We start from the raw sequence: 12,265 nt of genomic DNA on the forward strand, positions 1-12,265 counted from the left end.
GCTTAGGTCAAGGTCCAGGAGAAGTGTGAAGAGTGACCAGAATCCTAAAGATGTAGCAGCCAGCTGCTTTTGCCAGACTTTGTTATGGGTGGCTCTTCCAAGAATGTCCAAAAGCCATCCAATGATTCAAATGTTTGCCCTTTCTCTTATTCAGCTCCTGTGGATTAATAGGTGGCCTGGAGAAGAAGCTAGTTACTTCAGGTCTCTAGGAGAGGTATTATGCAAGACAGCTTTCTGCAATAGCCAAAGGCTTAAATCTACAGGCTTGAGGAGCCCCTTTCAGTCCTCTATGTGATGTTAGTTTTTGGCTGACATGCAGAATTAAAGTTGTCAGAGAACCCAGAAACAGATGCAAAAATCCCCACAATTATGAGTCCTTTTGGAAATGGACAGCTACAGTGAAGTCCAGGCATATGTGTTCTTGCTAAAATCAGTTCCAGTATAGAATTAGGTGCTTCTTAGGGATTTCAGTTTCTGTGTGCTTTACTCCTATAAAACAAAAATATGGCATTTGTTTTTCTTATGCCAAAATGTATGTAATCTTAAGTATACTTATGCCAAAATCTGGCAGACAGGCTCTTAAAATTAATGAACCAGCAGTCAATAAAATCACAAGCTTCAGAGCATTGCTGCACAACAAGTTTTAGCCAGAGTCTGTATATTTCAGTCCACTGCCTTGTTGATGCTTAGAAAGGGAATTAATAACAGGAACTTTGTTATGCTAATGCATCCATTTATGTTGTGCTTTGTTTTTCTTCCCTTGCCAGGATTTATGAGTGTAGTGTGCTGTGCAGGTGTGACAAGCTGATGTGTCAGAACAGAGTTGTGCAGCATGGCATTCAAGTCAGGCTGCAAGTGTTCAACACGGAGAAGAAGGGCTGGGGTGTCCGCTGCCTGGATGACATCGACAAGGGGACATTTGTTTGTACTTACTCAGGTAGCAGGAGGGGACCTGTGAAGACATGTAGCATAATTCTTCCTCTCCCACGGTGTGTGCCCTGGATTTTTTTTGAGATCAGGGAAATACAGGGTTGGAAGAGAAGTGTGTCAATGTAATCTTAACTTGCAATATGATCAATATGAATAAGAACTTGGAAAAGCTCTGCTATGAGATGGTGACAGACAAACAAATGGAGCAAAAGCTGTCTCAGATTGCTGGGTTTTTCCCTCATAAATCTGTGCATCCTACACCACGGTTAATTTTCCTTCAGTAAAATTCTTAAAATTGTAGAATTGTTTGGGTTGGAAGGGACCTTAAAAGACACCTAGTTGCATTCCTGCCATGGGCAGGGACACTTTTCACTAGACCAGGTGGCTCAGGACCCCACCCAGAGTGACCTTGAGCACTTCCAGAGATGGGGCTCTCACAGCTTCTCTGGGCAACTTGTGCCAGTGCCTCCCACCGTCACAGTGAAGAAGTTCTTACTAATATTTAATCTAGATGTGCTCTCCAGTAGTTTAAAGCCATTGTCCTTTGTCTTATTACTACATGTCCTTCTCTAATTCAGTTTGTACTCCAGCCTCTATTGACATTATAGAATTGCAGACAGCATTCATATTTTGCTTTCCCAAGTAATGCTCTTCTATTTGTTAATGTAAGTGTGACCTGTGCTAGTGAGTGTGACTCAGCAAACAAGCATTTTTAAAAAAGCAAGAAAACTTTTCTTTTTCTTTCAGGCAGATTAATGAGCAGAGCTGAAGTTTTGGGAGATAGTGAGCAAGAGCTGAAGGAGAAAAGTGCAGTGAATGATAGAGGCCATGACTTTTCTTCCAAAAAAAGAAAAATTGACCTTGGTCGTTCAGACTCAGTGATTGAACTAGTGCAGACTGACAAAAATGACATTCTTGAGAATCAGGATTCTTTGTCTCAGACTGTGGATAATGAAAATAAATCAACTCTGTAAGTTTATGAAAATAAGCTTAAGCATAACAAAACTAATATTCTGCTAATCTAGGAATTCTGTTGTATCACTTAGAGTATGTCGTCATATGAGGGTGGTGTTTTTTTTTCTTTCTGAACTTCTTTTTAAATTCCCAATTATTTCTTCTGGTGGGACAGAGTTTTCTCTCTGTATTAATTTTACTTATGTGTACCACTTGGCATTTTCTAGAAATTCAGTTCATCTCTTGGGTATACTTGATCTGTTCAGGGCATTAATGGGAATGCTAATTTGAAAGAATTAATAAAGTATACTTGAAATAAATTGTTTAAAGATACTTGATGACACTGAAGGGTTTGATAATACATCAGCCACCAGCTATTCTGCCCTTTGCTCCCAGTCTCTAAACCTTTTGTTATTTGTAACATAACCTTTCCTGCCAGAAACCTTAACCTCTCCTGTTAAGAGTCTGACAGCACCTCACTTTTGCAGTGAATATGTTTTCCTAGTTGAAAGCTGTACTGTCAAAATTGTTGAAAGTAGTAACAGGAAAAGACAAAACTCTGTAGGTGTTCTATTTTGAGATAATCTGATATAATAATAGTAAAGCAGCAGACAATTTGGTTCTCAGCATGACAGCTGGAAAAAAATTTAACAGCAGCTGCTGATCTCTCAAAAAAGTTTGAGCAACTGCTTTCTTACAAATGCAATAAAGAACCTAACCTAGGTTCTCAATTCTTAGAAACAAAATACTCACAGAACATGGAGTGAGGCCAGACCACAGGCTCTGCTGTAGTTCCTTCTAGAGAAGAGACTGGAACTAGAGATTGTTAGAGAAATGTGTCTTGTGAGAGTTACTTATGGGTCTGTTTGTCTTTTATAATTTCCTTCTGACCTTTCTGTGCAGGGTTCATCAGAAGAACTCAAGTAATGCAGCAGTGAGAAGGCCTGGAACTAGAACACTTATTTTTTGCAATCACCAGCCAGAAATGGTAATAAGTGGCTTTAACAGATTAATTTTTCACTGTGTTGAATATGTATGTTAACTTTGACATTTTCATCTTGTATGTTTGTATAGTTCTAATGACCTTTCTTCATGAGATTGGGTCACACTGTGAGCTAGGCTGTCATGCTGGAAGCTGCATCCCGTCCTCTCTCCATTACCAATCCTTCAGCATGTTCCCCCAGACCAGCACTATCTACTGTCATGGTCTTCCCTTCTCCCCCCTTTGCTTACATTCCTCAAGAGCCTGAAGTAATCATTCTCCCCCTGCACCCCTTGTGTACAGGGTTAGGGGGTCAGAGTGATAATATTTGTGTCATGTCTCCCCAAAGAATGGCTCAGCAGGGAGAGAAGGGAATTCCAGGATGTCTATGCAGTTTTCTCATACAGTAACAGAGTTGGGAGAACTGACCTGAATGTGACTCCTGACCTTTTATGAGTGTGAAGTGTTGCCTGCAAACATGTACAGAGGAGGAAAATTGGTGTAAGCTTATGCTGTAGGTTTTACTGGATTTATTGCCCTTAAGAAATGCACGTGAAATTTTCATGCAAACATTTTGCACTGCTGTCTTTTTTAGGGGTCCCATAACTAATTGCCTTTTTTTGATGGGAGAGGAGAAATTCTGCCACATCTTGTCATTTCATTGAAACTGTGTAAAAAGCATGTTTGGCATTTGGCTAAGCAACTTAAAATTCTGGTGAAATAATTGGGACTTTAGCACTTACTTACATGTCTTAATTACTGGGAGACTCTTTCCTGGTTATTATGAAGGAGAAGTTGAAATCAAGATAAATGTTGCATTGCAGCCAATGTATTAACTTCCCAAATTCAGCCACAGCTATGCATTACAATAGCTTTGAAACTTCAGCCTTGAAATTCTAAAAGCCACTTGCTATGCACTTTTGGCCCAGAGTTGCATGCAGCACCTCACAGCCTTTTCATTTGATACACAGGTGCACAGTACCAGCTCAGATGAAGATGATAGTTCTCAGATTCATCAACCAAGCAAAACAAAACTAACCAGTGGAACAAAGAAAGGAAAAGAAAGTAGGTTTGCAGAGCTCTATGTACTGCATGCTTTGTACAGTTGTGTCCCATCTGGGGATAGACTTTAATGTAGACAGTGTGGGCAGGCCACTTCTTAGAGTAGAGCAATGCTGTCCATAGATGTTGAGACAAGTTGGACTGTCCAGACAGCAGCTTCTCAAATACTGTGCAGTTGTGGGAAAGTCAGCCTTGCAGATCTTGCTGTGTCACACCCAGTACCTGTTCCAGCCAACAAAAATTGAACAGGATATAACACTGGGGTGAGGGGATGTCAAGCTGGAGAGGCAGTATGAAACTGATGCTATTTGCACATCCATTTTGCTTGTCTTAATTACAGTTTGTGATTCTCTTGGGAATTAAGGTGGAGAATGATAAAAAATGCTATGTGGGAAAAGTCAGTCTGGAATGGGATTTGAGAAGAGTGGATCACTAGGTCACTCAGAGGCACCTTGAGCAAGTGCTTTAGGCATCACAGCAGGAAACAGTCATTTGTTGGGAGGATTGATGAGAGACATGAAAAAATTGTGTTCTAGACTTGTAGATAGCAAGTAAGCTGCCTAGATTCTGGAGGATCTGGGGAAAGTGGGTGGGTGAGAGTTTGGGGCCAAACAAGGGAAAGGCTTTGGCATTAAACTGCTGTTGAGAAATAACATACATGTCCATTGACAGAATGCACCCGGCAGCAGAAGGAAGAGCATCTGATGGACATTGGACAGACTGACTCTGCTGGTGTAGAGACTGCAGGATGTGAAAGGAAGAGTCTGTCACTGCAGGGTGTTGAGTGTGGCAAGCCCAGTGTGCTGGATGACACCTGTGTTGTGAGGTCATCCAGCAATGCACCCCTAAAAGCTGACTGCAGAGAAAATAGCAGGCAGCCAAAACAAGATGCACTTTGTGAGGAGTCTGAGGATGATGGGATGTTTCCCAAGAACAGTAATGAAGAAAATATTTATGTACTGGATGCCACAAAAGAAGGAAATGTGGGTCGTTTTCTAAATGTAAGTACTAAATTGCATGGGTTCTTTTCGTTGCCTCTGCAAATACATCATTTACTTATTTAAGCTTAGACTAGAAAGTTTTTGCACATAAACAGTATGGGTGGTGGCAAGAGAGGCACATGTGGTGCTCCCTGCCATCACAGGTGACAGGACAATAGGTTGGGTCACACTGGCTGTTCAATTGCCAAGTACCCTCAGCTAAGACAAATACTTCATAGACTCATCTTGCAGGTATGATGCAAATAATTTATTTCTTCATTGGCATGAACATGCCTTCCTTACACAAATAATTTATTTCTCTTCACTGGCATGAATATGTCTTACAGCAAAACTCTTGCATATGTTTAAACTGTTCTTCTTTGCAGAGGTAATATGGTGTTAATATTAGTAGTGCATCTTGCAGAAGCCTTCCTTCTGTTCTCATGAGCATACACATGTTCTTACCTGTACCTGAGTACAGCTGTACCTTAGCTGTACCTGACCTTTCACATCCTGTACTTAGCCAACACAATCATGCAATCCATTGCTTGCTCCCTAGCACTGCTGCCCTGGCAATGGCATTGAGTGATAAACTTTCCATGTGGGCTCAAGAAGGGAAGGAAGAAACTGCCTTTACTGGTGAAAGATATCTGATACAAAGTGATATCTAATGTCATTTTTCAGCCAAGGATGTGGTGTTGGGCTGTTACTAATTCAGATTTTCTGTTTTACAGCACAGCTGCTGCCCAAATCTCTTTGCACAAAGTGTGTTTGTAGAAACTCACAACAGAAGTTTTCCATGGGTTGCATTCTTCACAAACAGGTGAATTTCTGAAAGTTTAATGTTGTTCATTTAAGGCACTAGGAGGAAAAAAAAAACACTGCTCACTTATTGGAGTATAATTATACTGAGGGGTGGGGCAGATGCTTAGATCATAAAAGCATTGAACTGTCTTAGAGGTGACTTCTTATTGTGCACTAAAGGCAGAAGAAATAGTCATTGGTTATCATTAATGAGTTTTGCTTCAGTTTTGCACTGAAATGTAAAGTAGAGAAGGTTAATTTTGATGTGTCCACTTCAGTGATAATCTTCTTCAGTGCAAGAATAGGTTTTACTCAGCATGGTCATTCAGAAGGCCAAGATCCACTCATCCTACTGTTGTGTCTCAAGGAATGGCCACCAGATCTGCCTCACATAGGGCAGGATTGAACCCCACAGGATATTAAGGTTGAGACACTTCGTGTGCCAAAAAGGCTTCAGTCCTTTTCCTCAGAGCTGTGAAGACAAGCAGGACTTTGTGTAGCCCAGCATGTCCTGGGGATATGACAATAGGATACACAGAGGTGAAAATGTGTTCTGAAAGTAAGAGATGCAGATATTTCCTTGGTGTCTAACTGAAAGAGAGGTACAGAGAGCTGGTGCCAGCAAGACACAGTATGGCAGCAGGAGAGGAAAGATGAATTGTATAAATGAAGTTGGCTGACGTGCATGTCAGCAGTAGAACTAGGTGAGAACAGAACAGAGAGGGGAGAATTTGTGCCAACAAACCAAATCCACAGAACATTGATCTTCTGTGGAGCCTTGCAGCTCTGCTCCATATGACAGATGCTGTGGATTGCACTGGGAGGAACTGTGAGGACAATGTTTTGAAATACATCCAAAACAGGATTTTGTTTTAGCTAGAGTCTTTCTTGCTCAGGCACTTGGTAAAGAAGTGTAGTGAGGACTGAGGCCACTGGAGAGAGATAATAGTGACAGCAAAGACACTTAGGGAAGAAGATTGTTGAAGGAGAGTTCCCCTTGCTGGCTCTTCCATTTTCTGGACATCACCCTTTTACAACTTTTCTAAATTAAGGACTTCATCTGGATCATTGAGCTTAATTGTGCGCCTTCCATGGACTTGCCCAATCACCTGGGCAAGTTTTATTTGTTTTACTTGCCTGGCCTTTTTATTTGTTTTACATGTCTGGCCTCTAGACCATCTCAAGTCAGCAAGTCCCAGGCTGCAGTTATCCCAGTGCTGTATGAAAAGTCATTATTGTTTGTTCTCAGTCAGCTGCCTAGGAATTCACTGGATGTCCCCTATACCATATCCAGTGAGAAACATCAGAGAATTACCCTCTTCATCACAATATTCATATTTTCTTACATTTTCCATCAGTTGTTCCTCAGCATCATAATCTCAGGTATTTAGTTTGGCATTCATTTTGGACAATGAATTTCCTGCCCTAGACATTTCTTCTATTTTACTACCAGAGCAGCTAATTCATGAGGAGCACGTGTTTAATTCTGAGTTTGAGCTTGGTGCACATAGTGCAATTGCATTAAAAGGTAGCCTGCCAGACCAAAGATGACAGTCTTCAGCAATATAGCTAAAGATCTCTTCAAACTTCAGTGATGCACTGTACATAGGAAAAATAAAAAAACTGAAAACTATGTTATTCATTTAGATGTATTATTTATGTGAATTTCCTTTTTCTTGTTTGTTTTGTTTTGTTTTAAGGGGTTTTGGGTTTTTCTTTTGGTGGTTTTTGTTTTGTTGTTGTTTTGGTTTTGGTTTTTTGTTTGGTTGGCTTTGGCTTTGTAGTGGCTTTTTTTGTTTGATTTTTGTCTCCCAGAATTTCCCTCTAGGTTAGAGCACATTCTGTAGAAATAGACTCCAACCCTACTTGTAATTTCCATAGCCAAAGGAGCATGAGTGTGCCAGCAACTCCTTGTCTGCCTTGTTTCCTTCCCATCCCAAGCTGCCTGTGTGATGCTCCCTGCCCCCTACAATTTTGGGGTTTGCATTTGTGTTGTTGGTGACCAATTGTTAGCACAGTACTGTTTCACTTAGTTCAAGCAAACTAACTGTTTTATTCCTTAGACATGTGAAAGCGGGAACTGAACTCACCTGGGATTATGGTTATGAAGCTGGAAGCATGCCAGAGACAGAAATTTCCTGTCACTGTGGAGTTCAGAAGTGCAGGAAAAAAACCTTATAGGCAAAAGCTTTCCTACTGTCAACACATCTCATACCTGGGAATTTATATGCTGGAAGGGATGACTACTCAGCAAACAGCCCTCGAGTCTGTGGTGCTAATTGCATTCAACTAAAATGCCTTTCACCTGATGATTTTTTAAATTTACATTCAAATGTCACTTTTGTAGTTTACAGAAATAGAACTGTTTGTCCTAAGAGCAGGCATCGAGCCTTTCCTGGGTAATTGGTCTTCCTCCTCCCTGCTCCCTCCACAAGCAAAGTTCACAGTGCACTGGAAGAATTCCTGCTCCATGCCATCTGCAGCAGAGACATGACTGATGAGAGCAACAGTTCCTTGGTGTTTTCTGTGCCTCTCCACAGTGCTGAGTTAGCAAAACTCAGGTTTCTGAGATTCATTATGAATGCAAGACTGCCTGACTGGGCACTAGGAATTGTTCAAATACACCTAAGTCTGTTGCATCCGGTGGGACAGATTGTCCTGAACAGAGACAGAAGTAAACAGAACAGTTCTGCAGAGCTGTGTTTGTGCTACAAAATGAGCTGGACAAGTGCTGCTGCAGCAGGAGAGAAATGACTGGGTTTTGTTGGATTGTTCCCCTCTCCATGTTTGTGACACACAGAGAAATCCTTGAGAATTTCCATTCAGTGGAAATTCTGTGTACCTCATCTCAGTGCCATATTGTGTATGGGACAGGTGGGCCACAGAATTGCTTACCACATGGTTTGTTGGTAAGACAGAAACAAGCTGCATTGGGAGTGCAGATGCAGGAGGTGGCTCTGAAATGGAGCAAGGGATGGCTGTGCAGGTGTGTGGCTTTTGAACGTGTTGGAGCCTTGGGCAAGCAAGGAGGTGGCACAGGTGAGCAGTTTAGATGCTTGAAGAACCACTGCCAAAGGTTTCAAAAAAAGTGGTTTTATTAAAAATGTTGTAAAAGTAAGACTTAAGGAGTTTGATGGCAAAGTTTACTCTGTTACTGCAGAGGATATGATAATGATTTAAAGTTACCAATACAAAATCCAGGGGCACTATAGTACAAGACTGTGTGTCACTTACCAGAGGCCTGCAGCTGATCAGGTATGTCTCAGCCTCGAGGAGTAACACTGAGAGCATCCTAGCTCACAGGGAAATCACTGCCATACAGCCAGCTGATTAGCATGAGAGCTAAAAAAAAGGTTCACTCAGACTGTCGTTTATGGAATAAAGTGGTTGGCTTGAAGTAAAATTACCTTTGTTGGAGAAGGTAAACATGAGACTCTTGTACCTGCACCTTTCTTTGTTCCTTGATAAATGAGTCTTGGAAAAACCACCACTATTCATGTGTTAATTGCATGGTTGGTATCCCAGATTCCAGTCCATATGCCTCAGTGCTCACCATGTCACTCTGCTCCTGTGGGGGTTTTCAGGGAAATGGTTGGAGCAAATGAAGGTCGTGGCCTGGTTATGTCCAAGTCTATACTGCAAAATGAAAGATAAGCAGGAGCCAGTTCTCAGCCCTGAGGCCAAGAGGCAGTGGATGTCTAATGCACTCATGGCTTAGGGTTCTGTTTTAATTGGGTTGTATCTGTGCTGTGTAACTGTGGACAAACATGGTATCTGTGGCCCTAAGTGGGTTTTTCTGTTTGTTTGTTTTGTATGCTTCAAGCTTAAAAAATCATGGGGTTGTATTGCAACACATGATGCTCTTGGATTTTTCAAGTTTGATCATGTATAAGGAGTTTCAGCCTGTTAAAAGTGGACCTTTCACAGAGATAACAGACCTGTGAACCATTCTGCTTACTGTGAAACCTCAGATATTCTCTCTCTCAGCTCTGTTTGAGAGTTTGACACATCCAGCAAGCAAACCTCTCCTCAGCTTTGGTCCCTGTCATTGTACTCTGGTTTTGTGTGGGCTTTCACCACCCACCTTCAGGGATAAATGCAGAAGAGCAGAGCTACCCCACTGATGGTGCAGTACCTCTTCAGAGGGTCAGAGCCACCCACTGCTACCCTGATCAGCCCCTCTGTCACTGCAGCCCCTGTGTGAGCTGTAGGCAACACTCAGCCCAGTTGCTTTTTGCTTCATTGAAGATCTGAAGGTCTGTACTCAGAGGGAATATGCCTTGGGGGATCATCTGTTCAGCATTAACCAGGGACATGCCAATGTGTATGACAAAACCCACAGGTAACCCAGGAGTGGTATTAGCCTTCTAAACAAATGAAAATGCAGAAAACATCTGTGTCTATGTAAAACATGTTTTTTAAATGATTCAGGAATATTTTTAAAGCTTCAGGAATGGGGGGTGGAAGAAGGTACATTTTACTGCTGTTGATGATATATTCCAGATCAGTGGTAGGAATTAATGATACTGGGCTGGTGAGGAAGAGCCCTGTTTCTTAATGCAGGAAAACAGACCTGATGATTTAAAAGAGGCAGCACTTACTTGCTCCATGTGGTCTGCAGCTATGGGAGAGCCTGCTGTGAGTGTAGATGTCACAGAAGGCCTGTGTATGAGACAGGGCTTTTTGGCTAGCTGGTTTTATCAGGTCTGTCTCCTGCCTGGTGCTTCTTCATTGTCCTCCTCCAGACCAGAGATCATAACTATCCATGAGCAAAATCACCTTACAAGATTTCTGCCTGCTTCTATAGTATTGCTAGAACATGTTCTGTTGAGGGTGTCCTGCAAGTATTTCTGCAGGTAGTGACCACAGGAATGCTCACCTGAGCTCTCTCTGCTCTGCTGACTGTTCCTCTGCTTGTCACAGCTCACAGATGAGGATATTTCTGAGCACAGCCCCTCATGTCACCCATGCTTTAGCAGAGCAGTGTGTAGAAGCACCGAGCACAAGCACTGATGGAAAAACAGATGAAGATATTCCAAGTGAAGTACCTGTGGAATGACACATTTGGGACTTCTCATCAGCCTGTCGGGGGCATCATAAATGAAGAGTGCCTGATGGGAATAAGTTGCATTGAGGTATGAATCACAGCTCTTACAGTGAGCAAGATGGTCCCTATGGAGGGACAGTGGGGATATGAGGATGTATAAGGGCTCCATGGTAATAAGTATTAGTACCCAAGATAAGCATAAAAGTGCAAAGACAGCTGAAGCTTACAGCGTAAGTATAAAAGAAACTGGACTGGAGCTTATTAACATTTTTTTTTTTTGCCAAAAAAGCACGGAGCATTAATTTCCAGCTCTTTCACAGAACTATATGGCTTGACAGCACAACAGTTTGAAGGAAGAGCTCACAAGGGCTTTGGACATTTTTTGGAATTCTCCACGGAGAATTTTTCCTGTGCTGAAGAACAGACTTCTGTTAGGAAGATTTTACTGTTTAAGATTTATGCAACTGTGGGTGCTTGAATCACGTTAACTCATTTGAGTATAATCTAGGTAATAGATCTGGGAATTGAAATTGTGTAGCAGTATTTGGCTAATAGATATAATCTAATTGCAAGCCTGGATGCAGGAGTTGATCTTAGCTCTGATACGCTGCGTGTGGGCAGGTGCAAAGGAGTTTGGGAAACCAACTGGAGTGATGCCAGCAGTGCTGAAAAGCCGAAGCTGGTCTAGCTGGTAAAGGGAACTGATCTTAAAAGCTCCATGTTGTGTTTAGTGCAGCCTCATGATGCTCGGGTTTCTGTGGTTGAGATGACCCCCAAGGTATTAGAAAGTCTTTTTTTTCCCAGCACCGCAGCCAAAGAAGTTGAGATTTGTCCATTCTCCTTTTCAAGGTTGTTTATTTTTTCTCATCTATTACAGCTTTCTCTGACCTGCGGAGATGTGTCCAGCAGGTCGGGTTGTGGCACAGCAACTGCCCTTGAGGTGCTGTTAACTTTTTATACTAAAAACTACGTGTACATTATACTAAGAACTACGTATACTGTAACTACTGTTACAATAATTTTCCAGTACCTATCACCTATGTTAGACAGTCTGTTTCTGTTCTAAACCAATCAAAAAGTGTCACCATCACAGCAGAAGATGGAGGACAAGAAGAAGAAGAAGAAGGACAGGACATGCCCAGATTCCTCCATCTTGCCTCTTGAACCCCCATTCTAAATCCCCAAAATTCTACTTTTTCACCCTGTGACAAATTAACATTCTACTCAAACTCTTGTGGCTAGTAAATCTTCACATTAAGTTGTTAATTTTTTCCATGGGCTAAAATGGAAGGCACAGGTGTTTTTGACTCTGTGCCAAGGCCTCTGAGCCCCTTGCCAGGGTCTCAAATCAGCCAGGGCAGCCAGAGGAATGTCCTGGGTTCTGACACCTGATGAGCCAGAATATGCCTGTTAATGTGCCTGATGAGCTCGCTGGAGAAGGTTCAACAAGACCGAGTGCCAGGTCCTGCACTTGGGTCACAGCAACCCCGGGCAGCCCTACAGGCT

At 42.1% G+C, this 12,265-nt stretch overlaps 1 protein-coding gene across 1 annotated transcript in view; it reads left to right on the forward strand.

The window, feature by feature from the left end:
• SETDB2 (SET domain bifurcated histone lysine methyltransferase 2) overlaps nucleotides 1-12,265 on the forward strand; it is a 51,882-nt gene that overhangs the window by 9,232 nt on the left and 30,385 nt on the right. The window contains exons 8-14 of the mRNA XM_058045506.1: nucleotides 768-937; nucleotides 1,678-1,900; nucleotides 2,788-2,872; nucleotides 3,838-3,931; nucleotides 4,601-4,929; nucleotides 5,643-5,731; nucleotides 7,776-7,879. Of these exons, the coding sequence (XP_057901489.1) occupies nucleotides 768-937; nucleotides 1,678-1,900; nucleotides 2,788-2,872; nucleotides 3,838-3,931; nucleotides 4,601-4,929; nucleotides 5,643-5,731; nucleotides 7,776-7,879 (1,094 nt within the window). The remainder of the gene's footprint in view (nucleotides 1-767; nucleotides 938-1,677; nucleotides 1,901-2,787; nucleotides 2,873-3,837; nucleotides 3,932-4,600; nucleotides 4,930-5,642; nucleotides 5,732-7,775; nucleotides 7,880-12,265) is intronic.

Source organism: Melospiza georgiana, chromosome 2 (genome assembly GCF_028018845.1).
Source record: "Melospiza georgiana isolate bMelGeo1 chromosome 2, bMelGeo1.pri, whole genome shotgun sequence".
Classification (NCBI taxonomy): domain Eukaryota; kingdom Metazoa; phylum Chordata; class Aves; order Passeriformes; family Passerellidae; genus Melospiza; species Melospiza georgiana.